At 38.3% G+C, this 26,080-nt stretch overlaps 1 protein-coding gene across 1 annotated transcript in view; it reads left to right on the plus strand.

The window, feature by feature from the left end:
- The window catches only part of LOC311163456 (macrophage mannose receptor 1-like), a 30,780-nt gene extending 5,218 nt beyond the window's left edge, over positions 1–25,562 (plus strand). Inside the window, exons 6-30 of the mRNA XM_084222310.1 lie at positions 189–332; positions 1,678–1,860; positions 2,048–2,202; positions 2,972–3,085; positions 3,788–3,903; positions 4,679–4,827; positions 5,253–5,455; positions 5,830–5,951; positions 6,685–6,772; positions 7,439–7,583; positions 8,040–8,075; positions 8,164–8,333; positions 9,221–9,288; positions 10,655–10,755; positions 11,982–12,124; positions 13,055–13,169; positions 14,414–14,562; positions 16,119–16,221; positions 17,024–17,256; positions 18,309–18,474; positions 19,470–19,622; positions 19,899–20,015; positions 21,432–21,599; positions 23,562–23,603; positions 24,001–25,562. Coding sequence (XP_084078436.1) covers positions 189–332; positions 1,678–1,860; positions 2,048–2,202; positions 2,972–3,085; positions 3,788–3,903; positions 4,679–4,827; positions 5,253–5,455; positions 5,830–5,951; positions 6,685–6,772; positions 7,439–7,583; positions 8,040–8,075; positions 8,164–8,333; positions 9,221–9,288; positions 10,655–10,755; positions 11,982–12,124; positions 13,055–13,169; positions 14,414–14,562; positions 16,119–16,221; positions 17,024–17,256; positions 18,309–18,474; positions 19,470–19,622; positions 19,899–20,015; positions 21,432–21,599; positions 23,562–23,603; positions 24,001–24,239 — 3,422 coding nt within the window. The 3' untranslated portion in view covers positions 24,240–25,562. The remainder of the gene's footprint in view (positions 1–188; positions 333–1,677; positions 1,861–2,047; positions 2,203–2,971; positions 3,086–3,787; positions 3,904–4,678; positions 4,828–5,252; positions 5,456–5,829; positions 5,952–6,684; positions 6,773–7,438; positions 7,584–8,039; positions 8,076–8,163; positions 8,334–9,220; positions 9,289–10,654; positions 10,756–11,981; positions 12,125–13,054; positions 13,170–14,413; positions 14,563–16,118; positions 16,222–17,023; positions 17,257–18,308; positions 18,475–19,469; positions 19,623–19,898; positions 20,016–21,431; positions 21,600–23,561; positions 23,604–24,000) is intronic.
- The last annotated feature ends 518 nt before the right edge of the window (positions 25,563–26,080 follow it).

Here is a 26,080-nt window from a genome sequence, read left to right on the forward strand (position 1 = left end):
CCCTTCTCTCTCCTCCTCTCCCTTCCCCATCACAGTGCTGCTCCCTTGTCACACCTCTTGGGATTTATCACTCTATAAAATAATACCCCTGTGGCTTTGCAGCTACAAAGGTCTTGCACATTCCCTCCTGTGAAGAGGTGAAAATTTTCATTGTTAACAGAGGGATTCTGCTGCTTTTTTTTTTAAAGGAAATCCCTCTGTGGAATCTGGAAAAATATGTGGGACCTTCCAAGGTAGGAATGGCAAATGGGAAAACCAGGTGTGTGATCGGAAACTGGGATATATCTGCCAAAAGAGAAACACCTCCTTGGATTCTTTCACCATTCCTTCAGGTACACTAGTCAAAAGCTAAGGCTGCTTTTATAGTCAGTGAGAAATATTGGGATGATGTCATACATGAAAAGGCAATATATTGTCAAAACAAAAGGCTTAGACTTGTTGACCTGTGTCAAATATTGAGACGATTTTAATTATCTGGCTCATTTTAAAGATGATGTCTAAATGTTGTTCATCATTTGGGAAAGAACCCAGGGTACTGAAAAAGGCAGGGTTAGGTGTTTAGCCATGTTACCCGGATCATGAAATACTGATAAACATCCTCTACTCTCATATATACTCTAAACATATGTCCTGCTAAAAGATGTGAGCCAGAGTTCATGCTCCCCTGCTCTCTGTGACCCTTTTTGTTCTACTCTGAAAGGAAAAAATCAGACTATGCATCTGGAACCTTTGCCCTGTTGAGCTCTTTTTACTTGAGGCAGACTAGGTCTTAGCTGAAGAAAAAGATGTGCAGTTGCTTAACTGGGAATTCCCAGCATGTAACTGATTTCACAGTGCCTCCCTCCCCCGATATATTTGAGTATATGGGATTATACAGCTCAGGGGAGCATGCACATGCTGTACCTTCCGGCTGTATCCAGACAGCTCACTTGGAAAGTCTCTGACCCTGCTAACCTTCGAACCATGCCTGGATGTTGCTCAGGGGAATGCAATTTGCCCAGGTCCAAACCATGTCCAGGGAGCATCAGACAAAGCAGTTGCCCACACTGCACACACCTCCACACATCCTCCTCCTTCAGTTTGCTCTGTGGGTGCAGAGCATGGGAACTTTCCCAGCAATGGGAAATGGGCTGGCCATACTGAATTCATGCCAAAGAAGTCAGTGTTGAGCAGAGCGTGTGGCAGTTCTGTGCAGCTGGAATCCTGGTATAACACTTCTGATATACGTGGTTGTGTCTGGACTCTCTGATATATGGTTTGGGCTGTGTAGGAGCTCTGACTGGCTCCTGAGCACCTGCTGTTTCCAGTGAAAAAAATATAAAAAGCTACAAAATTCACCAAGATAGAGTCCCTGAGTAGGAAAAGAGGTTCTTTTCTGTAGAACTTGGCTGTACCCAGAGCCTCACTGTGAGGGGTTTAATGTGGAGCTGTGCCCTGTACATTTACATGCCAAATTACTCAGTATTTATTTAATCCTGTAAAGCAGGTTTTTGGGAGCTCCAAGCACAAATAGGAGGGAAAAATTCTTTTTTTAACCTTTGTACCCTCAGACTTTGGCTCCTCTCCTCTTTCACTATGTGCTCCAGTATTACAAATTCATATCGGCACAGGTAATTTTATTTTAGATGTGAATAAAACACTGAATAGAACTTCTCATTAATAACATAATTCTTTTAGGTGATTCAAAGCATTTTAAATGCCCCAGGGAATGGGTGGCCTATGCAGATCATTGCTACAGAATTTATAGAACACCAAAAATATGGAAAGAAGCCCAGTCTTCCTGTAGAAAAGAGGATGGAGAGCTGGCAAGCATTCATAATATTGAAGAGTACAGTTTTACATTGTCACAGCTCGGGTACAGTGAGTATTCATGAAGATCACTTTATTTTTTTTTTAATCTGGGATTATGCTGTTTCTATTATTCATTTAATCATTGTAACCACAGTCTATTTTTTTTTTCTTAAGTTCTTAAGTGAAAAGTGGGTGTGAGATGTCATTATTCCATCATAAGATATATCCATACCTAAAATTAACTCTGTGTTCCCAGAGCCAGATGATGAACTCTGGATTGGTCTAAATGACTTCAGGATTCAAATGTACTTTGAATGGAGTGATGGCACACCTGTGACTTACACCAAATGGCACCATGGAGAGCCAACCCACACCTGGAATAAGGCAGACTGTGTCCTTATGAAGGGACAGGTAAAAATCCCTTCCTCACTCTCCTACTTTCTTCTGGCCTTTTGCCTCCTGAAATGAAAATCTTCATGATTAAAAAAAAAAAAAATATGAATTTGGTTTAATTTAGGATATCTTACTGTGGAGGGATACTCGAGACCATATCTAGGAAGCTGTTTGATGCACCAGAAGCTGTGCACTGCATGGAGACTGTCTTCTCTGAGACAATTCCCATCTGAAATTGGTTGAAATCACTCATCATCCACATGGAACATGACTGATCATAGACTAATAGATTCTTGGAGCATGGACTTCCTATTTTTTCTCTAAAACTACTAAAATATATGGGTTTGAGAGTTACTTTGGAGGCACAAACCCAGATTTTATTTTGTTTTCTACTCATTATAAAAAGAAAAGGGTAATGTTGTGGAAAAAGACACAAGGCATTTTTTCATATTTTATGTTTGGTTTATCAAGCATTTCCTTGCCACAGTCATTTGGTTATATGACCATAATAGATGCTATGCTGGTGAGAATAGAGAGGAACTTTATGTTTCCTGCTCTCATCAGTCCCTGAATCTTTAATAGATATTTTCTCACACCTCTGAAGGAACGTGGCCCTTACTCTGTGTATTTGGGAGTTTTGGAGAAAAAAACCAAGGCAAGGAAGAGAGATGAAACAGTCTCAGCCATAGGAAGACAGAAGGGTTCTTTCTGAGGATGGGTATTCTTCTTGGACCTGAATTGTCTCTAGCTTTCACTTCTCTTTGTGGTTTCTTCTTACCATACTTAGGATGGATCCTGGGCTGACAGTGCTTGTGATATGAAATTTGGCTACCTCTGTAAAAGGAAAGCTTTGGCTGAAGAACCCGGGGAAGCTGAAGTTACTTACCCAGGCTGCCAGAAAGTAAGTGTACAACAAAAGCAGCAAAAGATGATTGTGTATTACTTTCAGTCCCATGATAATAACCATGACAGAAGTAAATTATTTTGACTGTTCTTGCTGGAACCTAGAAAGCTGTTAATTTCATATGTATTGATGCTTCTTAGACAGATAGGGAAACTTTTGCTTTATTTAACTGAAATGTAGATTGACTTTTTTTTAATTCCCTTACAAGTGTATTTCACTCAGCTCTCTCCTGCTGCAGAACTGATCACTGCACCCATAAAAGCCACTCTCTGCAGAGCAATCTTTTCAGGGTCTAACACAGGTGTCAAGGGTTGCATGCCTCCTCAGTCCTATCAGTCTGCCACAGGAATCAGGAATATTTGAGCTGACTGTTTTGCAGGTTGTAAACTCTTGTAACAGCTACTTATGCACCGAGAAGGCAGAGCAAGCTTTACACAGGGAGCTGCAAAGTGGCTGTGGCTGCCAGCCCCAAGGCATAACCATGGCTCACTGTTTGCAAAGACCCCTTGTGTGTCCTGTATCAAGGGACAAGACACGGAGTCATGGTCACAAAAGCTATGTTTGATGATCCTCTTGGTTGCTTTCATGGCCTTTGGGATTAGTTTTGACTTGAGGTGTGGTACTAGTGTGGCTTTTGGAAGTGCACAAAGCCAGGCAATCTGACAGCCTCTCTGCACATCTCTGCTTCTACACTGACAGGGCTGGATGAAGCATGGCTTTTACTGTTACTCCTTGGTGCAGCTGCCAACAACATTTTCAGATGCAAAAAAAGTTTGTGAAGAAAACAAAGGTTACCTGGCTACTGTAAGAGACAGGTATGGAAAAATAATTCTTGTCCTGTAATGTGTGTAACCAGGATGGAAGTGTTAAACAGAAATTTCCTCTTACTTAGCAGTTATTCATAATGTCTGTTTAGTGTAAGACCACTCTTTCCCAGCAAAATTTAAGGTAGAGCTGATGAAGTATTGCATAATACATCAGGGGCTTTTAGGTCATCAATACAAACATTCAGGCTATTGCTACTACACTTTGTTGTTGCCTGTGGGAATTAAAAAATTGGGTCACCTGCACAACAACCCCAGATTGACAGATTGTTTTCAAACTTTTTGAATTAAAATAGACAGATAAACATGGAACTATTTATTTCTCTTGGGTTCAAACTTTTTATTTCTTTCTTTGCAACAGCCAGATCTGAAAGAATTTTAGAATAAAATTTAGAATAAAATTTTTTTCCCCACAGTAACAAGATTTAACTTATCATAAAGCTCAGTAAAATAATGTAGCTCTTATTCAAACAGAATGAGAAATATGCACACATTACCTTAAATATTGTTTGGCTTGTGTTCATTGCACAGTATAAAAGGTGAATAGAATCATCCTGAATTCTAGATATAATTTACATTGGCAAAATACAAGGAAAAATTATTTTTTATGATAATTGGAACTATAGAAGATAATTACCCTTGCTTCATTTTTTTATGTATTGACAAATCACCTTAAATTTACCAGATTTGCTACCATGAACTATTTGAAGAAATGAATAAATTCTGATAAAATATGATACAACAATTTGGTGCTTACTCTTCACAGATATGAACAAGCTTTTCTGACCTCCATAATTGGATTCAAACCAGAAAAATACTTCTGGATTGGTCTTTCAGATGTGGAAGAACCGGGGACATTCAGGTGGGCTAATGGAGATCCCGTCAGCTTCACTCACTGGAATGTGGGAATGCCTGGTAAGTGCCATGGGGGCCATTGGGTTCCTGCTCTGGGGAATGGCAAGGTGAGGGTTTAAAAGCTGAAAAGGGTTTAGAAACTCTCTGACTTAAAGCAGCAGAAAGGATAATGCTGCTTTCTATTTGTGCTAAAGGGAGAGATCAGGGATTGTGGTAACTCCTTCTAGAAGATCACTTGGGACTGCACATGTCTGTTGGTATCATTAGGTTTTTGTTGTTTGATGGGTGTTTTTAAGTAACTCCTAGCATAACATAAAATAAACTTACATTACAAAAATCATTTAATGATTAATAGGAAGGCATATGAGCTATTGTGAGCTACTGGTTTCCAAACACAGTGGGAACAGGTTACTCCTAAATAAGCAGCAGATATTTTGAGAGGATGTAGTCATCAATAAGATTTAACAACTTTATGTTTTATGAAGGAGAGGAGTCAGGCTGCGTGGCCATGGCAACAGGGCGTTCAGCTGGATTATGGGATATTTTGAACTGTGAAGAGACAAACACGTTTCTCTGCAAGCAGCTGGTGGAGGGAATCACTCCCCCTCCTCCTCCTCCAACAACATCCCCTGTCCTGTTTTGCCCAGAGGGATGGCAGTCTGTTTCTCAGAGCAGCTTCTGCTTCAAAGTAGGTGTTTCATTTCTGAATGCAAATGTTTGCCATTTAAATAAGAATATATTTTGTTCATGTGGGGAAGTTGGATTTTACCTGCCTATTGGACAGACAGTCTGTGGTAACATGTCTCCAGCCATCCCCAAGTGGTATGGCTGGGAAATGTTGGAAAAAACTGTATGTGTATGAAGTTTGGAGCCACAGGAACTCTGAACTGACAGGAAAAGCAATAATCAAATTTGATAGACAGCCACAGGTCGAATGGTTAAACCATTAAATAGTTAGTGATAGAATGAGACCAGAAGATCAGAAGCAAGATGGAAGCCCATATTTGTGTTTTTAAATATCTGTAATATACAATACAGTACTTAATTGTCCACTTCCTATAGATTTTTCAGGGAGGAAGGGAAAAAATGCAAACGTGGTTTGAAGCAAGAGATTTTTGCAGAACTATTGGAGGAGATCTCGCATGTATCCACAGTGAAGAAGAACAAAACCTGATAGCTAGACTGTAAGTATTTGCAAAGTCCATCATTTAAACAGAAAAAGAAAAAAAAATTTTAAAATGCCTCTCTGAAAGACATAAAGGATTTCTGATGATCAATTTCTACTTTACAAAGATGGTGTAAATATTGGCAGGAAAAAAAGGGCTAAAAAGTGGTGAACAAAGAGTTTTCTTGACACACCTCTGGGAAGGTAGTGCCATGCACTAAAGTTGCCTGAACATAAACAAAATTGAAAGAAGTATCATCAAAATTGGTTTTAACTGAAGTTAATTCAAAGAGATTTTCTTATCTCATTTGTAGCTGATCAGTAGATAAAATACTCTTGATTAAAAGAATGTTTTGTGCTGGTTTCCTACCTTAAGTAATTGAAAGACTAAGAAAAGCCTGACCTATTGATATGCTTGTATACATGTTTAAATCAAATCCATGAGTGCAGGCAGGTCTGAATTTGAATGACTAAGTACTTAGTGGAACCAAGACCTTTAAATATATTTTTTTTCACTCAGTTTTTGTGGACTTATGGCATTTGTGACCTTTCCCATAAAGTTCTGTGTTTCACTGCTTCCTGGCACACATAGTGCCAGGCTGTTTTTCTCCATATGACAATTGAATGATTACTTTATATGATTCCCTCAAATTATACTTAGAGTATCAAGTGTGCTGACAGTAATATAGTGCTATACATTCCCCTTCTCTGGTTCATGGTGTGTCTAATTCTCTCTATTTGTAATCATTCAGAGACAGAGGTTATATTCACTATTCTTACTGGATGGGTTTAAGTGCCTTGGACTCTGATAGTGGATTTACATGGAGTGATGGCTCACCAGTGAGTAAATAATTTGTTATTCCAGCTTTTTCACTCTTTTTTTATGTCTCTTCTGGCAGAAAGCTCTCATAACTCCTACATAAAATACAAGTAACCTTAAGTCTTTAGTACCTGATTCCTTTGTAGGAATTAGCGTTAAATCTTCTGAAAGTTCATAGTTATAGATAAAAATACAGAATTTACAGTAATGAAAGGTGATGGAGTCTAGCTCCTGTTTCAAGCAAGTCTGATTGTGCTAATCTCTATATTCCCATTCATCATTTGCTGCAATAAATAATTTGGTACATCTACACCAGCTCAGCTTTGCTGTCCTCATTGTCTTAAGTAGATCAAGATCTGCCAGGCCCAAGGCCAACAGATTGTCTTGGGTTGCAACATCTGAGCAGGACAAACAACCCAAAAATCAGAGAGCATATTTCTTTTTAGAGCTCGACAGGAGAACATCAACTCTCCTGTTAACAAATGGGGCAAGAACTTCTGGTTTACTAACATGGCTTAAAAACACACAGATTCATTATTGTTCTATTCTAGTGTCGTGGACTTCTCCATAAAAGGTCTGGTGTTACAAAACAAGATGAACCATGAAATCGAATGAAGTGTGTTCTTTAACAGAATGATTGTTTCCTTTTAAAAGTAAAATGTAACAAAGTTGTGTTTTCACTACAGGTAAATTTTGAAAAATGGTCACATGGAGAACCAAACAATTATGATGGGAATGAAAAATGTGGCGTGTTTACTGGCTATCTCAATATGAACTGGAACGATTTATTTTGTGAACATATGCTGGACTTTGTTTGCCAAATTAAAAAAGGTAAGATAACTTTCTCTCTTTAGCAACTTTTAGAGGTAGATAAGAACATCCTTCCCAGGTCAGATCACACTATCTGCATGTGTTAGAGACAGCTGTGCCATCAATCTCAATGAAACAGTTTATATATATAACTTCAGTAAAGGCAGTTGAAAACTATTAATTAATCTATGAAATACACTGGCAAGTTTGGAAGGTATATGCAGTATGTTGGGGAAGAGGACCACAACAGCCTAAAGTTGGGCAGTTTCTGTAAGCTTAACATATGATGAGCTCTAACATGCTGTTTGCTGAATGTAGCCCTTTTTTTTTCAGATACTCTGAGAAATTCTGTGACAAAAATAAGCATATACTGAGTAACCCTTAAGATTATTGTAATTAAAATGCTGACTACTGTGAAAATGTAATTGAGAGAGAGCTGAGAAACATAATATACTCAAATATTGATTTATATTGCAGGAACCTCACCGAAACCAGAGCCTAATTCCACATTCAGTAAGTCTTGTGCTTCCAATGAAAAAAAATTAATTAACCTGTAATGAAGTTAATTTCTATTATAGGTAATTAATGTTTTTATTTGCAGATTATGAATATGTTGTTGGTGAAGATGACTGGATAATATACAAACACAAGGAATACTACTTCAGCAAAGAAGCGATGTCTATGGAAAGAGCCAGAGGGTTTTGCCAGAAGAATGGTGGTGACCTTGTTGTCATTGAGAGTGAAACTGAAAAAAATTTTCTTTGGAAATATGTAAGAAACATGTTTGCTTGAAAAATGTACCATTTCCTGTGAATTGAGGCACATTTTTTCAGCTGGTTTGTGAAATATTAGAAAGTGGTCCCCATCATAAAAAAAAAAATCAGTTCCACCTTTCATTCGTTCATTGGCTTATCTACTTAAAAGCTTTATTATAATAATTATTTAATAACTTGCTATACATAGACAAATTCTCAGCTTCCTTTCAAGAATGTTCTCAGGTTTCAACTTTCAAAGACTTTGCTCTGTTTAACTGAAAACTGCAATTACTAATTATGTTTTTTTCTAACTCATTCTTTTCACAGAATTCAATAAAAGCTCTTTGTCAAACTAGATCTCATATTTGCAGCAAAAGGTTTAACTTAGGATATTGTCTTATAGCAAAGGAATGGCCTGGTGATGATATACTGTTTTGGAATAAAATAAAATCCAATTTTATTACATTCTTTCCTCCACATGACTAAGAACAAACCCCCATGATTAACTGGGAGCGTTTCAGCAAATTCTCATAATGTTTTCCTAATACTCTCAAAAATATTGTTATAAGCCTGTTTAAGAGGTCATTTTTGCCTTCTTAACATAGCTTTTTTTCTCAATTTCTTTTTCAGACAATTTGCACCTTTTTTTTTGGTTGTTGTTATTGTTTTGTTTTGGTTTTTTTGTTTTCGTTTTTGCTTTTGTGTTAAGTTGTTTTTCCTTTCCCTTAGTTATACACTGAAAATTGGAGGAAAATTTTGCATTTTGCAGTTTGAGCACATAATTTCAGCAAATGCATACTATGCAATTGAGCAACAGAAACTACAGCATATTTGGAACTTTTTTTAAAATTTTATTTGAAATCTGCTTTATTACAACTAAGTACATTTGTTTGTTTGTTTTAGATTTTCTATAAAGACTGGGGGAACAACTTCTACATTGGCTTAAGTGTGAGCCTTGACAGATCGTTCCGGTACGTAAAAACAAATTAATTTTGTCAGACTCATAATGTATTCACATTTGACATGGTTGGCTCTAGGAGACAATTGAAATCCAGTGACTAACACAACCTGTAGACAGGTTTATGTCCTCACATAAAGTTTGAAAATGGGATTCTGCTCCTCAGCTGAGCACTTCTCCCATCATATTTCCACTATCTATTTCTACCTCTTTTGGTTCTTTACCCTGCTTTTGTTCTGAGGCTGAGATGTTGTATCACTGTAAGTGAGGCGTCATCCTCTTTTCTTTGTTAGATGAAAGAAAAATTTGGTTGGAGGTCTCCAGCATAGTCCAGACAGTACTTGTAGGTATTCATGTTGAAATGATCAAAGAAAAAGAACCCTGGAAACCTGCAGAGAGAGGCACCAAAGTGGTTTTTAGAGGTGAAATAACAATCCTGGATAGCCCTTGTCTGGTTTTCCAGGTAGTTGTACTCTCGGAGTTCAGGGCAGGACTGACTCACATGACATGGAGTTGTTACTCTTCTACAAACATTTTTGGAAACAAAGTGTGCTGGAATTATCTTGAATGTCCCCTGGAGCCTTGGATGTATTCTTTCTCCTGGTTTTTTATGCACTGGTTTTTCTAATTTGACAGGAGGTTTGCAAGCATCTAGGCATCCTGATGAACTCCTAATCTGTAATTTATTTCCAAAAACATGCATGCACTTTACTGGGTCTCCAAAACTGGAAAAACATTGGATTGTCCTGGAGGTGTTATTGCCTGAAGATTGTCAGTCTTGTCTGATTCATCACTTGACTTCCAGCACACTGAGGCCTTTTCACTTTTTTCTTGGCTATTTTTTGAAAATAAATTTGTAAATCACCAAGCTAGGAAACGATTGATGCATAATTGGAAAAAAAAATACCAAATAGGTAAATAACATGAAAGATTTCCTATGCTTAACAAAATGGTTCCAAGTGGTTCCCAGTATGTGGTTGAAGTCTCTTTCTTACCCTACAAGATCTTGTATCATTGCTTTTGACCCAGGAAATTGCTAGAACAAGCTCAAGTGTCTGTTTCTGCGCTCCAGAGAAATCCAGCCCTAGACTGGTACATTTCCAGCACACTCTAAGTGCTCAGACACCTAGACTAGTTGGGACCACCAGTAAAGATAATTTGTTCAGACCTGGTCTGGTCTGACACTGTAGGCAATTGATAGGAAAATATTTTTCTCAAATTCCAAGTGGAATGTCTTTGTTTCCTTTTAACAGAGAAAACCATGTGTTTGTAAGCTATGATGCAGGAAACTTAAAAAACAAAACTCAAATGAATCCTTTGCAAAGAAATATTAACTACTTCAACTTAGAATTATAATTTCCTCAAATTGCTTCTTTCAGGTGGATGGATGGAACATCAGTGAACTATGTTGCCTGGGCTCCAAATGAACCCAATTTTGCGAATAATGATGAAAACTGTGTGGTCATGTATACCCATACAGGTGTGTGCTGTAACAACATTCAATCTGCAGAATGTGCCTTAGGCCTGGGAGGGCTGTGTGGACTGGGTGGGTTAACACACTGAACAGTTTCACAATGTTCAAAAAGCAAAGGAAAATAAACTCTAGCCTCTTCTTTTATTTATGTGCTTTAAAAAAAATTGAACTCAATGTAGCTAACACATTGAATTACACTTGCAATTTTTAAGAAAATTTTGAAGTGAATAAATAAATCAGGTAAGTGTCAGACAATTGGCAGAGAGAGTCAGTATTTTTTCTCCTCTAACCTCTGTCCATTTTATGCCCATGTCCCCAGGATATTAGCTATCTGCTTTCATTTCTGCAGTTCCTAATAATTGAGGGTTTGTCCATGGCTTGGATTTTTATTAAGCAATGTTATACAATATTTAAAGAAAATATTATTTAATATCCATTAATACAGAGAACTGGAAGCAATTTTGTTTATACTAGCCAAGAACTTAGTCCTTTTTTGGATCAGTAAATCTCTTCTAGTTTTAAATATTTCTGTTCTCAAAATCTATAGCTTAGGTGATTTTCCAAGGCTCTCTTAGAGGTGAATGGAAGGATATGGACACTTTTGGGGAGTAAATATAATGTCCTGTTTTGGAAACCTTCTTCCAGATAAGATGAGTCATGTCCTTAACTTTTCTGAATTAAAATGACAGTACCCCCATTAAACATTAGGGGTGGAAAATTCTGCTGTAGGTAGTTACCTGCAGCCAATGAAACATATGTAATTTTCTTATTCATTCCTGATCTGTAAAATGGGGATGATGATGTTTATGTTATCATCTTAAACCCCACTCCAATAGGCAGAAAATATACCAGTAAACTCTAAGACTGTGAGAAGCTCAGGTAGGAAGGTACCCAGGACTGAGTGCCTTATATGGACAGAGTGATTCCAGAGACTTTACAGATCTCAAGAGATTTAAGCATTTGAACTGAAACTCCCCTCTGTCAATGCAATGGTTTTGCAATATTGAAATTTCTCTGTTTCTACACAAATTATTTATATTCTAAATTTTGCTGGAAACATGAATATTTTGAAGAAACAGACATACAATAATTTATTGTTCCCGGGGGAGAGAAATATAAATGCTGTAACTAGTTTTACTTCCTACAATGGATTTTCTTTAGCAAAGGACACTTTTTATCTCAGTCTTGTTTGCATTTTGTTTTGTTTTGTTCTAATTCTAAGTTGCTTTCAGGTACATGGAATGATATCAACTGTGGCAGTGTTGAGTTATTCATCTGTGAAAGGCTTAACAATACTGTTCGTCCAACTGTTGCTCCCACTTCACCACCGCCAAAGGGTGGGTGTATGGAAGACTGGCTCCTCTTTGATAACAAGGTGCAGTATGAAATGCCAATGTATTGTATTTTTAAAAGAGCAGAATGAAAAAAATCTTTGAATCAGTTTTTCAATAGTAGCAGGGTTTTTAGTTATCACAAATTTGGTTGTGCAAAAATATTTCAGTTTGATAAAGATCCTTTGTTTGAGATCCACTGATTGTTGTCTTCCTTTTCCTTCTCTCTCTCAGTTCTGAGGAAAAGTCACAAACTCGGTGTCTTCCATTTCATGATGCTCTCTCAAGCTAAAATCTCTCTCTCTTCCTCACGTCCTGGAAGAGGAGCTTAAAAGTCTCTTCCCTTAACTCTTCCCTTAGTGTTTATATACCACTTCTGCTCACCTTCCATTTTCCTCAATTTTTCCACAAATTAACTGCTTAACTTTTCGGGCACATGCTTTACATAGCACATTTGGGTTGCTTGACTCTGACAAATCTGTCTAATGATCATAAGGTCATATTACAAGAAATGATAAATTCATGGCTTTCTTTACAATGTCAGAATAATTTTCTCTCTGTGATTTTCCTGTGAGAACCAAATTCTGTTTGACAAATAGGGCAACAGAAGATGAGATATTTTGCTTCAATAATATATCTTATCCTTTTTTGTTTTCTGAGGTCTTCAGCATTCCTGTCATGGTCACATCTCAGAATTATGCTCAGAAGGTTTAATGCAATTTCTGCTGAGATCAGTAGACTGACATGTGCCTTCTTTTAAATATATGCCAAAATATTGGCCTTTATAGTAATTTTCTACTACAGGTCTTATCAGTCATTTAAATCTAAAGACAAGCTAGAAAGTATTGTTAAATTAGCTAACCTCCCCTTTTACATAAAATATCCAGCTTATTTTGTTTGTTACAAACAGAGATGCTTTCATCAGAAATTAAAACAGCATCTGGATTCAGATTTGGCACACTTCTCTTTTTCAGTGTTTTAAAGTCTTTGGCTTTAATGAAAATGATACATTGACATGGCATGCTGCACGAAACAACTGCATTGATCTTGGAGGAAATCTGGCTACTATATCAAAAAAGGAAGAGCAAGGTATAACATGCCAATGTTTTGACAACGATGAAACACTATGTAATTTCTGATAAAAAGATTTAAAAATGTGTTAGACCTTCTGCCACATATGCAGTTATTTATTCAATATTAATACAAATTTATGCTGAATGAGAAATTGCACCTTTGGAAGAATGCTTGCACACGTTTTAGTGTCTTGATTAAATATTAAAATCATAGTTTGGATGTTAATATAGGACATACTGCTTAAATAATAAGATTTTTTGTTAGAGGCTTGTCATATAATTCAATGTCCTCTTTGTTTTTTTGGGGTTTTTTTAAGAAACTAGCTGATTCTTGAGGTCACATCCAACTCTGGTCAATCTATGATTCTATGATTCTATGCCAAAATGGCACACAAAAGGAGTAATATCCAAACCCGAATCACTTGGCATCTAGCTGCTGAGCCAGATGCTGTGGGTGCCAGTGCAGGACACCTCCTCAGGCAGCAGAAGGCTCCAGCGCTGGAGTCCCAGCTTCCCCCTGTTCCCCTTGTTCTGCTGGACCTCAGCTCCTGCTGGTCTTGCTGCTCAGCATGTTGCAAATGTTTTAAGAGGCCTTATGTCGTGCTTGGGAGATGTGCTGCATCAGGTCCTAAGGAATGTACATGGATCTCCTACCTCACTTCATCAATGCCAGTGGTTTAAATTTCTTTTTTGCAGCAGAGGAAGGAGATTATTTCAGTGGAAAGTCAGTCTTGGTAGGAACTAAGGAGAGCAGCATCTGGTATTCCACAAGTTCATACATACTTGATTCATATGTACTTGGTTACTAAGTAAGGTTTATTTTATGTTATGCCTGTTTAGAAATTAAGTTATTAAGTCAGAATAAAAAAAAATAACCAAAGAAGAAAAGGGAGTGCACACTCAGTGCATTTCTATGTGCCAAGGCTTAGTGTACTCATGTTAATTTCTGTAATATATTAGAACATTTTCCATACTTCCTCAGATGATGAACAACATAGAAGAGTGTACAAATAAATTCCTGTTTCATTAAAAATTTGCCCATCCTTGAATTTGTATACACTTTTTTTTTCCAATTTTAACTTCAGATGACTGATGCTAAATATCCATTAATATATGTAAATTTTATTTTTGTCATGAGATTGGCACCTTATTATAAAGAGAAAACTCATCATCCTGGTTTCAGGCACTCCAAAGTCTGCAGCATTGGGGAAGAGTGCATTCAGTTTCCTTCCTTATACAATTTTTCTTTTTCCCCTTCAGCTTTCCTTATGTCCCTCTTAAAAAATGCTGCAACTGATGCTTGGATTGGACTGAATGACATAAATCAAGAGCACACCTACTTGTGGACAGATGGAAGCCCAGTAGACTATACAAATTGGGCAAAAGGTTCCAGAAGTTATTATAGTATGGTAAGCATCAATTTCTCTTTGTCACTTAAACATTAAAACTTTGGTAGGTGAACAAAATGTATGTAGCTACAATTTTATTTCTGTCTTTTCCTTTATGAAGATTTTTACTGGTCTCATTGCTTTTTAAAAGCAGAGTATCCGTGTGGGAGATGTAGCTACACACTTTTTTTCAGCTTCTGTATTTGTCATGGTTCTATATGAGTCCAGACAGAGGTCTGCAAGAATTATGCAAAACTCAGACATGTGAGCAGTTTCCCTCACTTTACTGTGACTCATCAGGATATTCAAATTAACCATAGCATAAACGATATAATTTTGGGATGCAGTGAGTGTTATTTAGATTTGATGAAAATACTTAGATAATTACATGCATTGACAGTTCTTGGCACTGAGCCTGTCAAGATAAATGCATTGAATGAAATACTCAAAAGAGGGAGTCTGGGTCTTGCTTTCTAATTTTTATCTTCCCCTAATCTTCATTTTGAAAAATGCTTTCTCTATGCTTTGAAATTCTGGCATCACTATACCTTTTGTGTGTAATTGTAAGACTGTATAATGTAATTGTAAGACATAGTGTTACAATAATGTAAGACATAGTGTTACTCAGTAATTGTGAAATGGCCAGTGTAGAATACTGCCCAATAGCATTGTTTCTATACCCCCGCTCTAGCTCTACCAAGCTTTTCTCTTTTCATTAAGAGTATTGCTTCACATTCAATTAAAAATGGAAAAATGTTCTCTGAGGTCCAGCTTCCATCAGGCTAGAGCTGTGTTTTACGATCTCCAGGGCTTCCCCATCTCACACATGCCTATGCTTTCTGCAGAAGGCTGTGACCATTCCCCTCCAGAAATCACTGCACATACAACTTCTGTCTCTTGCAGACAAGACTTGGACTAGTGCCAGAAGGGGGTTTGGGGGTTATACTGAGGTAAGGGGGACACAGCTACTGCCTCCCCCAGCAGGAGGCCAAGCCACACCTTCTCAAGCTGTGGGAGGACAGGAGGAAGGTATAGGGTCTGAAGCACAGCAGAAAGGGTGCGGGAGTTTCCCCAACAAAAGGTTGTTTCTGACAAACTACCTCTACCTTGCTGCACTGTGGTGACCACTTTGCTTCCTAGTCCTGAACTGGGGCAGAAGGAGGAATTCAGCTCTCCAGGTAAGCTTCAGTGCTGAGGACAATTCCCCACAACTTCCAGGAAAACAGCAGCAGACCTGTGGGCCAGCCACAGCGCACCCACGGGAGCCGGCACGCAGGCACACACATACGGGGCCATGCACAGAGCTATGCACACCCAGGCACCCCCAGACACATCCTCCTGCCTCTGTGCTGTGCTCTGCAACTCCCTCCATCATCCAAGGGCAGACTTTCCCAGGGCTGAGTTGCAAAGGTTTCTTGCCATACAATGTGCCTGACCATTGGATGTATGAGTTTTATGAACTTCATGTTATTCCCCTGTATGTGTTTGCATGTGATGCATGAGTCTGTGTCTCCAGAAGCAGGAATGCTTCCTCCCTATCCACATATTTTTTCTTGTTAATCTCATTTGTCTTGCAGGATGATTGTGTCTTTTTGATGAAGAACCCCATTGAACAGGCAGGGAAATGGAAAGATGAAGGGTGTAAAGCAAGCAAAAGTTACATCTGCCAAAAAAGTTCTGGTGAGTTTTCTTTTGCCACTTTCTAGTAGACCTGATTTATTGCGGTAATTTCAAACTGGTGCTAAAAGTGACTTTCCTGTAATGCTCCCCTAACCTAACTGAAATTAATGACAGTATCACATGCACTATGGACCATTTTAACAAGATGATCACACATTTTATTTCTTTGGAAAAAATATCTTAATTTTTTCTATTTCAAAAACTAGACCAGTAAATAACAACAACAGCAAAAATAGATCTATGTATCATCACGTAGTTTACTACTTTTAGCAATCAAAGGTGGCTGAGTGAATTGTCTTTACATCTTCAAAACTGGACTTTTTAATGGTATACTAAAAACACTGAAAGTTCCTTATTTTTCAAAACTGCCCTGCTTGATTTCCTTTACATTCTTTCTCAGACAGTTTCAGCAGCAGCAGTCACATCACTCTGCTTGTTCATGGTGTGTTTTTCATACCCTGTTCCTTGTCAGAAATACAACAAATGCCAATATATAATGGAAAAATTGAAGGACTTGTTCTCTTTAATGCCCTACATATGGTACAATAAGATTTAAGTAGGTCTGTGCTTAACAGTTGTATTTCTGGGCATGATGCTTATGCTAAAAAGTCATTCTGACAAGTATTAGAAAATTTTGTCACAGTACATGAACATGCGGCTTTCATCACTGCAGGGATTTTTGGATATATTTGAATTTGATATTGCAGTTTCTCTTAATTCCAGTATACTAGATATTCTCTCAGGGTTATAAGTCTGAGCCAATACAAAGTTAGATTTTTGGTTGTTCTTTTGCTTGTTACAGACCCCAAACTGCCGCACTCCCAACCCACAGTTCCGGAGTTTGGCTTTAACAATTACGGTGATGACCGCTATGAAGTCATCAACTACAAAATGAGCTGGGAAAAAGCAGAGAAGAATTGCAGGGACCAGTCTGCAGAACTGGCCAGTATCCTGGATCCTTATGCTGAATCTTTCCTGTGGCTGCAAATATTAAAGCACGGGGAGCCCGTATGGATTGGCCTTAACAGCAACATAGTGAGTCCAATCCAATTGCTTGTGACAGTTGTAGCATTACCTTAGATGAGCTATTAGTCAGATCCATAGATGTGTGACAGGAATCAAAGTCTTGCAGAGGTTCCTGACTTCCCTCCACTTGAGGGGATTTGCACATCTCAATATTTGTCCATTGTGTGAACAAGAACTGCCACAGCCCACACTTCAAAGACCAGCAAGGATGTAGCTGCAGCCCTGAGTGGCTCCAGTGGTAAAAGCAGCAATGAAGCTCTCACTTCCTCCTCCATGGTCTACCACATGCTCCTGTGGTGGAGCAGTGCTGTTTCTGAAGGCACACTGTGGAACACACGAAAGGAAAAAAATGGGTTAAAATAGTCCGTTTAATGTGAGTTCAAGTTTTTGTTTCAATTCACAGCCCAGCAGTACAAGAGCTCATGCTGGGCAATAGTGGAGAGAGCAGGGCTGTGGCAATGAGGACTCCTTAGGCTGGCTTTTGGAGCTGAAGACGGTGCCTTGTGCTTAGCTCATCTCTGGGTAGCTGGCCCATGTGAGACCCACAAAATTACCACAAGCCCAGTCAATATTGGTGGCAGAGTTCTGGGGTCCAGCCCCAAGGAAAACCTCATCAGTTTTCTCTCTCCAGTGAAATCTCAGATTTTCCTCTTTGCTTTCTGAATACCCAGAGAAGCCTGTGTTAGAGGAATAGTTTCTCTGCAATCTTTGTTTGATCTGTGTGCATATGTGGACTCATTTGATGAAATCTTCATCTGTATATTCACATTTATTACCTCAAGACCTTTTGCCCACTTAGGCCATGAGACAAATGGTGTGAATTGAATAGTGTAGGCTGCATGCTAAACGTCTGTAGGACCACAGATGTGGTCCACCTACCACCTGCTGTGGAGAGTGGGAGTATGGACCAGTTTCTTACATATTCATTACATAATCTTGTGCAAGAAACCATGATTCTTATATTTTCCTAATTTTTGCATGCATTCAAGTGCAATCTTAATGTTCTTCCAACCTAATTCTTGTATGTGAGTGACATAATCATAACTGTGATTTGCTTTTAGACTGGTGGCCAATACGTATGGTCAGACAGAAGGAGGAGCAGGTATCTTAACTGGGGCAGTGGAGAACCAAATAAAAACAAAGCCTGTGTCTATTTAGATTTGGATGGTTTTTGGAAGACAGCATCTTGCAATGAAACATTTCTATCCCTCTGTAAGCAATCCAATGGTAAGTTCCAATGTGATTTGGGAGGTTGGAATTTGAGTTAATGTCTTTATTTGAATTTAGTTTTTCCGCATATGCAAAGGTTGTGATAGACTGTGTATGCCTTGTGATAAACTCTTACTTTTTTTAAGGAGTAGATCCAGTCTGATCCAGTCTGTCTCGTGTGATTTCCAGACACTTCATTTCACAGATCAGTCAATACACGCACAGCATAAAAACAGCTGCAATATTTCAAGCCCCATGCCATAGTGGTTTTTTGCATCCATGTCTGTCAAGAACTACAGACTCAATCAACTTTAGCCTAACTATAAATATATTAATGATATGCTTTCACATTTAAAACTATCTTTTGAAATATTGTGAGTTAAGAAACTTCTGTCAATGTAGGAGCCACATCAATTAGTTTGTTGCTTCTGCCCAAATACTTCAGTGCTCAAATATTGCAAGCAATTTTCAAACATGTTACAAATTATATACGAAAATCATCATTTCTGCACCATAATTCACAGGAAATTTTATACTAATTTAAGCTCTGTTTTGTCTTTATTAAGGTGATGAAATAGGCTATAAATTCTGATTTTTCATTGATTAGGCTGTATGATGTACAAGGGCAGGTACAGACAAGTTCTCTGACTTTTCTAGAAACTGGCTAGATACAAGCCACAAGAGTTGTGGTGTTGAGATCCCTTATGTATGCTGACTCATTCCTCATTCTGCTTCACAAATTTTAGGTAAAAATTGCAGTGTTGAAGACAATTGCAGTTAGACTGGTGTAAGCCTCCTTTAGCAGCCTGGGGAACCAGCTCCAATGAGGATAGTTTATTACTAGTTTGTGAAGCTTAATTCAATACTTCATAATGAGTTAAATCTATGGGATATTCCTTTTCCTGGAATAAAAGTCGTACTTGTAGGGTTGATGTGTGGTTCAGGAGTACATATTTCCCTTAGGTTTTAAAACTCCCCTGAAACCTTCTTAATAGAGTGTGTCTTCTTAATAGAGTTAATCCCTAGTGAGCCACCTCAGCTTCCTGGGAAGTGTCCTGAACCAAAGCGTGGTAGATCTTGGATTCCCTTCCGTGGGCACTGTTACTATGTTCACACCACTTCTGAGGAAAGTTGGCCTGATGCTTCCATGATGTGTATTCAAATGGGTAAGTGCCCTTTTTAAAATAGGATATTTTACAGGTTGTTTGTGTTTTTGGATTTTTAATCCAGAACCAAAATAATAATACTTAATGTGTGTATCAATTATAAGCTACACCTAAATTAAATTTATTATCAAGCCTTTTTGCTATTTGGCAATGCTGATTATGGAGTATGTAATGATTTTTTCACTATAATAGATAATTATTTTATTATGAAATATAATTAATTTGTAATGAAAAATCTCACTGAAATTGTATGTAATCTTTAATTTATACTTTTAGGTGCCTCTCTGGTTTCCATAGAAGATTCGGCTGAAATGAATTTTCTCTTACTTTACTTGTCTCCACTTGCAAGTGACTTCAGAAAGTTTTGGATAGGATTGTTCAAAAATATTGATGGTAATTATTTCACAATGCATACTGAGATGAAAATAGATACTGAGTAAACAGAGGGAATACTGAGCACTACTAACTCACTAAATAAAAGTACAAATATGCAAAATATTTAATAAGTAATCAGTGAAAAAAACCTTATAAACATTCAATAGCTTTTCTGCTAAAATATGTAAAACATAAACCACCAAGAGGTCTGTGTTTTCTGTATCTTTTTTGCAATTAGAGTATACTTGTCTGTAAAAGGTTTTACCTTAGCACTGCAGTAGTTTACTAAAAATGTTTCCTGTTGCCTTTTTAAACTCAAATTACTTGACATTTAACCACTGTAGTATTGTGACGTTGTCTTGTCATTAAATGCTGAGTTAAATGAAATTAAAATTTATTTCTAGATGACATAGAGCATAGCATCTCATATGAGCTGCCTAGAAAAAAATTATTAATCTAAATTTCAGTGGTTTTTTCCATAAATTTTTGGTGGAATCTTTCATTCTTTTCCAAATATATTTAATGGAGTTGTTTGGATTTTTGTTTTTTGTTTTTTTTTAACTGCTGTAACTGCAAATTTGGTACTGTATTCTATATCATCATAACTCTGAATCCAGTTTTTCTTGGCAGACATTGAGGGTAAACCTCCAGACTGAGTCTAGACTGGGCTCCAACTTTTGCTCAAGTCTGTGTCTCTCACCACCAGGAATGGTGGGCCAGGTTGATCTGTTCTAGCTGAAAATGAGCACTACAAAAGCAGTGACTTGTTCCTGACCTGTCCCCTACAGTGCAATCAGGGGCAGGAGGGAGGTGCAGCTGCAGGGGAGGGACAGAGGATGTGGCACTGAGGCCGCTGGGTATACCAGGATATGCTGCCACAAAAGCACACACAGAGGGAGGGAAGATAGCTATGATTCCTATTTGATGAGAGATGCATGACAGTCAGCACATGAGATGATTAAAGAGAGAGCTAATTCAATTTGCAAAGATAATTAATTAATCCAGCTCTAATAAAGTAGTTATTTGCTGATCTTGAATATGCACATAAAGAAAATTTCCTGAGCATTCTGTGTGCTGGCACTGCTGATACTGCCTTGTACAGGTGGTTTGCTTTTCTTAAGGTTCCCAGGGACAGTCCTGGGTGCAGGCCTCAGCTAAAGGTCCCTGGGAAGCTGGACAGGTCTTCCTTACATCAGTGACAGCTGAGAACACTAATGAAGTTTGTGAGCATTTGCATTTGGTACCCTCCCACCTGAAAAATGCTGGGTGTTAAAAGAGTGAGAAATAACTTCTTTAGAATGAGAAATAAGTGCTCTGTGATACCAGCTGAATCAATTAAAAAATCCCAGATCTGATCTGATCTGTCATTGTGACCAGTAGACTAGAAGTTATTCTCCACTTCATTCACTCACTAGGTAATACATTTGATTTTAGGAGAATGGATATGGATGGACAGAAGTGCTGTAGAATATGTCAACTGGGAGAAAGGAGAGCCTACAGTACTTTTTGATGAACACTGTGTTGACATGGATGTCTCAAGCGGAACCTGGAGGACCTATTACTGCTCTGTTGACCAGAATTTTATTTGCAAAATCCCCAAAAGTAAGTTTTGAATTTCTGTGCTTTGGTTTATTTTCAAAGACGTGGTTGATATACATCAGGCCATCGGTGTTTAGACATTGGGTACACTTCATGCATTGATGCTGATGCATGTGCATTTGAATCAAAACCAAGAGTAATTTCTGTTTAAAATGGTGAGGAATAATATTGGAGAATAATCCGAGTCACTGCTCCCTTCCCTCAGTTTAAAAGCATTGACTTCTGGGCATTTACTGGGCCCTGGGGTAGGGAAGGACATATCATCTGTTGAGAGTGCAGAGAAGATTCATGGATATTATGGTTAGAGTGCAAGGAGCAGTAGATGACGAGCAGATGATTAAACTGGAGGGTGCTGAGAAGAAAGGCAGATACTCTCCTGGTAGGTAAGCTGAGGGGAAGCAGTGCAAAGTCACCTGCAAAAACCTGTGCAAAAGCTCCTGCAGAGAGAAGGTAGGTGCTGCTGGTGGGGACACTACCACCACGGTGAATTGTGCTGGGATCTGCTGGGTGAGCGAGGAGAAAGCAACAGAGGGTGGGCAGTGGGGCCCAGTTTGTTTCTCTGCTGACAGGGGCACAGTGAGACAGGTCAGGACAACCAAACAGCTTTCATTTGTAATGGTTACTTGTGGGCCTGTGGTGTTTTAGATCACAGCTGATGAGAAATCTGAGTGTCACAGGCTGGGGCAAGTCCTGCTTGTGCACACAGCAGCACTGCATAAAACATGCAGGATGTAAATCTGCACACATGCAGCTGTTCTGGGTCAATGTGTGTGCACAGACCCAGCTGTGCTTGCACACATCAGCTGGGAGACAGTGTGGAATAGGCCACATTTGCTGCTGGCAAACAGATCCACCACACAAATGTAATTGATGTAGTGGGGACCAGTTCTGCCTGTGGATCTTCACATGTTGGCAAGTTGGCAATGGAGTCATCCATGAACTTTTTAGGGTCCAGCCAGTCAGTCCAGCAAGCAATTAACTGAATCATAACCCCCAAGCAAATGGAGGGAGGAAAAGGAACCTGCCTAAAACTACAGCTAAAGTGCTAAGTACAACTGGGATTTTCATTTTTGCTAGTGTAAAAATTGGAATTCTTTACTATGAAGTCTTAAGCTTTACACTGTGGAAGAGTAAAAACTTTGAACACAATCTGCCTTACATAAAAAGTGTTCAAAGCAATGAATGATGTCTTGAGGTTTTCTTCTTTTACAAATATTTTTAGCGAGTACATTTCATGGATTCAGCATCATTTGTCAAAATACATTTTCATATATTTTTTCATGTGCACATACTTTGTTCAGCTCTGGGGCCCCCAGCACAAGAAAAACTCAACTAGATTATTTTAAAACCATTAGAAATTACCTAATTTTAAAACTATTTGAAATAACCTACTTTTAAAAGCCGACTCAGCTTGGTTCAGAGAAGGACTTTGAAGATGATCTGAGGGCTGGAGCACCTCTCATACGAGCACAGGCTGAGAGACCTCGTATGAAATCTGTGCTTAGTCTGGATAGAGAAGAGTCCAGGAAGACCCTATAGCGCTTTCCAGTTCCTAATGGGGGCCCACAAGAGAGCTGGAGAGGGACTTCTTTCAGGGGCATGTAGTGACAAGACAAGGGACTTTAAAATAAAAATGACTATGTTTAGATTACATATTAGGAGGAAATTCTTTAATGTGAAGGTGGTGAGCAACTGGGACAGAGAAGTTGTGGATACCCAGCCCTGGAAATGTTCAAGGCCAGGTTGGGTAGGGGCTTCTGAGAAACTTGGTCTCCGGAATGTGTCCCTGTCCAGGGCAGGGGGGCTGGAACTCAATGGTCTTTAAAGCTCTTTCCAACCCAAACCATTCTATGATTCTATGATTATTTAAAATTTGTTATGAACACAAAGTAAAAATTATGTATGCATTACTTATTGAACTGTTGCTTTCAAACTGTATAATATACATATTTCTTAATTTTGAAGTTGCTGAAGTTGAGCCAACCCATGATTCACCTGTCAATAATGGTAAGTTGGTTTCTTTTAAGCCAAATAAACAGAAATTTCAATAGGTTTATAGGCATTCATTATTTACAAGTGGAATTTCCTCCAGAAATTTTCATTTAAATACCCATTTAACTGTCATGATTATTTTATTTTATATCTGTTTAAAATGAGAGCACTTCTCTCAAACTGGATGTCTTTTTTTTCCTTACAAGTTGTCTATGTAGTACAACGTAATGTTCCTTAGAACAGATTGAACCAAATTTTGCATTATTTAGCTGGAATATGCATCAATTTTAACTGCTATTATGATTGTTCAGTACTTTTGTTTTAACTCAGTTGCTTACTTAGGGAGATATTTGTTGTATGCAACAGCACTCTCTGGGCATTTGTAGCAATTGTTGTGTTTTGTCTTCTGCAGCATCAAGAAACAAAGCTCCTACTTCATCATCAAGTGGTTTAGGTGGGATGATTTTTGTACTGATCTTCCTTCTGCTGGCTGGCACTGGCCTCACACTGTATTGTTTCTATAAAAGAAGACGTGATCGACAGATGTTTACAGCTGGGTTTGACAACGCCATATACCGTGGTGACATTGGAACTCATGAATCAAATTGCCTTGTGACCAATATTGAAGAAAATGAGCAGGCAACAATTTAATAGGCTGGGTAATCTAGGGCTTGATTTTGAAAAGAATTAAAGTGTTGGCATACAAGAATTCTTAAGGAAAGCAATTTTCTCCCATGGAAATTCTATTTAATTTTGCATGGGGTGCTTCTTGCTTTCTCTACTAGCAGGAACAAGCAAACTTGCAAGGCAGATGCAGAGATCTGCCCACCAACTTTAGCACCTGGGAGGGTTGCTGAGCTTTCACACAGACCTGGAGCTATGTTTTGTCAGCCAACACCCAGGCAGCTCCAGCCACTGCGCACATCCAGCATCATCTTTAGGCACAAGAACTGTGTTCATCATATTCAGTTGTGAGAATGTGGTCCTTAGCATGTTCCAAAAAGTATATCCAGACCTGTAGGAACCCTGAAAGTGTCCTGTTGGTGTCCAGCACAGACTGGCAGAATTGCACAGGTTGTACAGGGTGTCCAAGCTCACCTGGTGCAGATCCCTGTTTGAAGCAAGACCAGGTCCTAGCCTCAGCCAGGCAAGTGCTCCAGTGCTGCTGTGTGTCCACGTCTTCTCTTTGCTACTGAGGTACCACAGAAACTTTTTCTGTTGCCCATAATATCAGAATTAACAAAATTTCCTCCTCTGTTTATGACTGATGAAAAGCAAAGTGTAACTTGTATTCCTCCTGCTGTAGTTCTGTAACGTATGCATTGAAAGATCAACTGTGATGAGAGGTGGGAAGGTATTGTGAATATAGTGGTTTATCACAAACAGTCAAGTAGTTTAAACAGTCAAGTAGGGATTTTAAAGGATGCTGCAAAAGGGTGGGAAGGAAAAAGAAATTATAATTAATTCACACCTGAACATTGACATAAAAAGTATTCTTGATATCTCCAATGCCAGTGTAGATTTCGTAAATTTTTAGGCTATTTTGTCAAAGCCTAATGAAACTTACCTTTAGAAAGTCTGTTCTAATTTCTAACCAAATTCTACCTGTCCAAGTCTGTTTTAAACCTTTGAGTCTCATTCTAGACTTCCATCATGATGGAGCTTATGACATTGCATCTTTTACTGGTCTACTGGTATATTCTCAGGCTTCATAAACCTTAAAATAGGCTCGCATACAGGTGTTTTTCATTTTCACTTTCTGAGTGTCTTTTATGCCAAATGCAAACAACCAAATGGCTCAAAGCTCTTAGTGCAGTGGATGTCCTTATTTAATTTGATAGTTTTTGATATTTTAATCTTTTGACAGGTTTTAATTGTGTTTAAGTTAAAATATTTTTTGTGTGTATGAAAGACATGTAAATAAGTTTTTATTCTGCATCGGTTCACTAAATGGGAATTAAAGGCTGATTCTAAGTAAAAGTGTGTGTCTCTTCTTAAATAGAACAATTTATCATAACAGAAAAAAGAGAAAGGAGGGATGGGGCTCTTAAATTTTTATACACAAATGAGCATCCATTTTTCCTAGTCTAGCATGTTCTTAAATGCTCCTTACCAATCTGTGAAACTATGTCTCATTTCTTCTTTATCTGTAACATTTGAAGGTTTTATTTTCTAATGAAAGTGTTGTAATTTAAGCTGGTTGCTCTAGTAGTTTCTGAGACAGGTTTTATATATTGAAAGCTCTTTCATATCTCCTCTCAATATTTGCTAATAGCAACACTGGCTCTTCCTTCTGCATTTCACTGGCTGCATCTTCCAGGTCTCTCATCCCTTGTGCTGTTCCCCTCTAGACCCTGTACTGTGGTATGTAGGTCCTTCTGACAGTGCACTGCACCAGCAGATAAGGCATTTCAGCTGAGATCCTCGCTGCACTGAGCAGATAAAAAAGATTTAATCCACCCTTGTAACACCTTGGATAAAGGAGCCTTCTG

Source organism: Fringilla coelebs (assembly GCF_963513975.1).
Source record: "Fringilla coelebs genome assembly, chromosome: 1".
Taxonomy (NCBI): domain Eukaryota; kingdom Metazoa; phylum Chordata; class Aves; order Passeriformes; family Fringillidae; genus Fringilla; species Fringilla coelebs.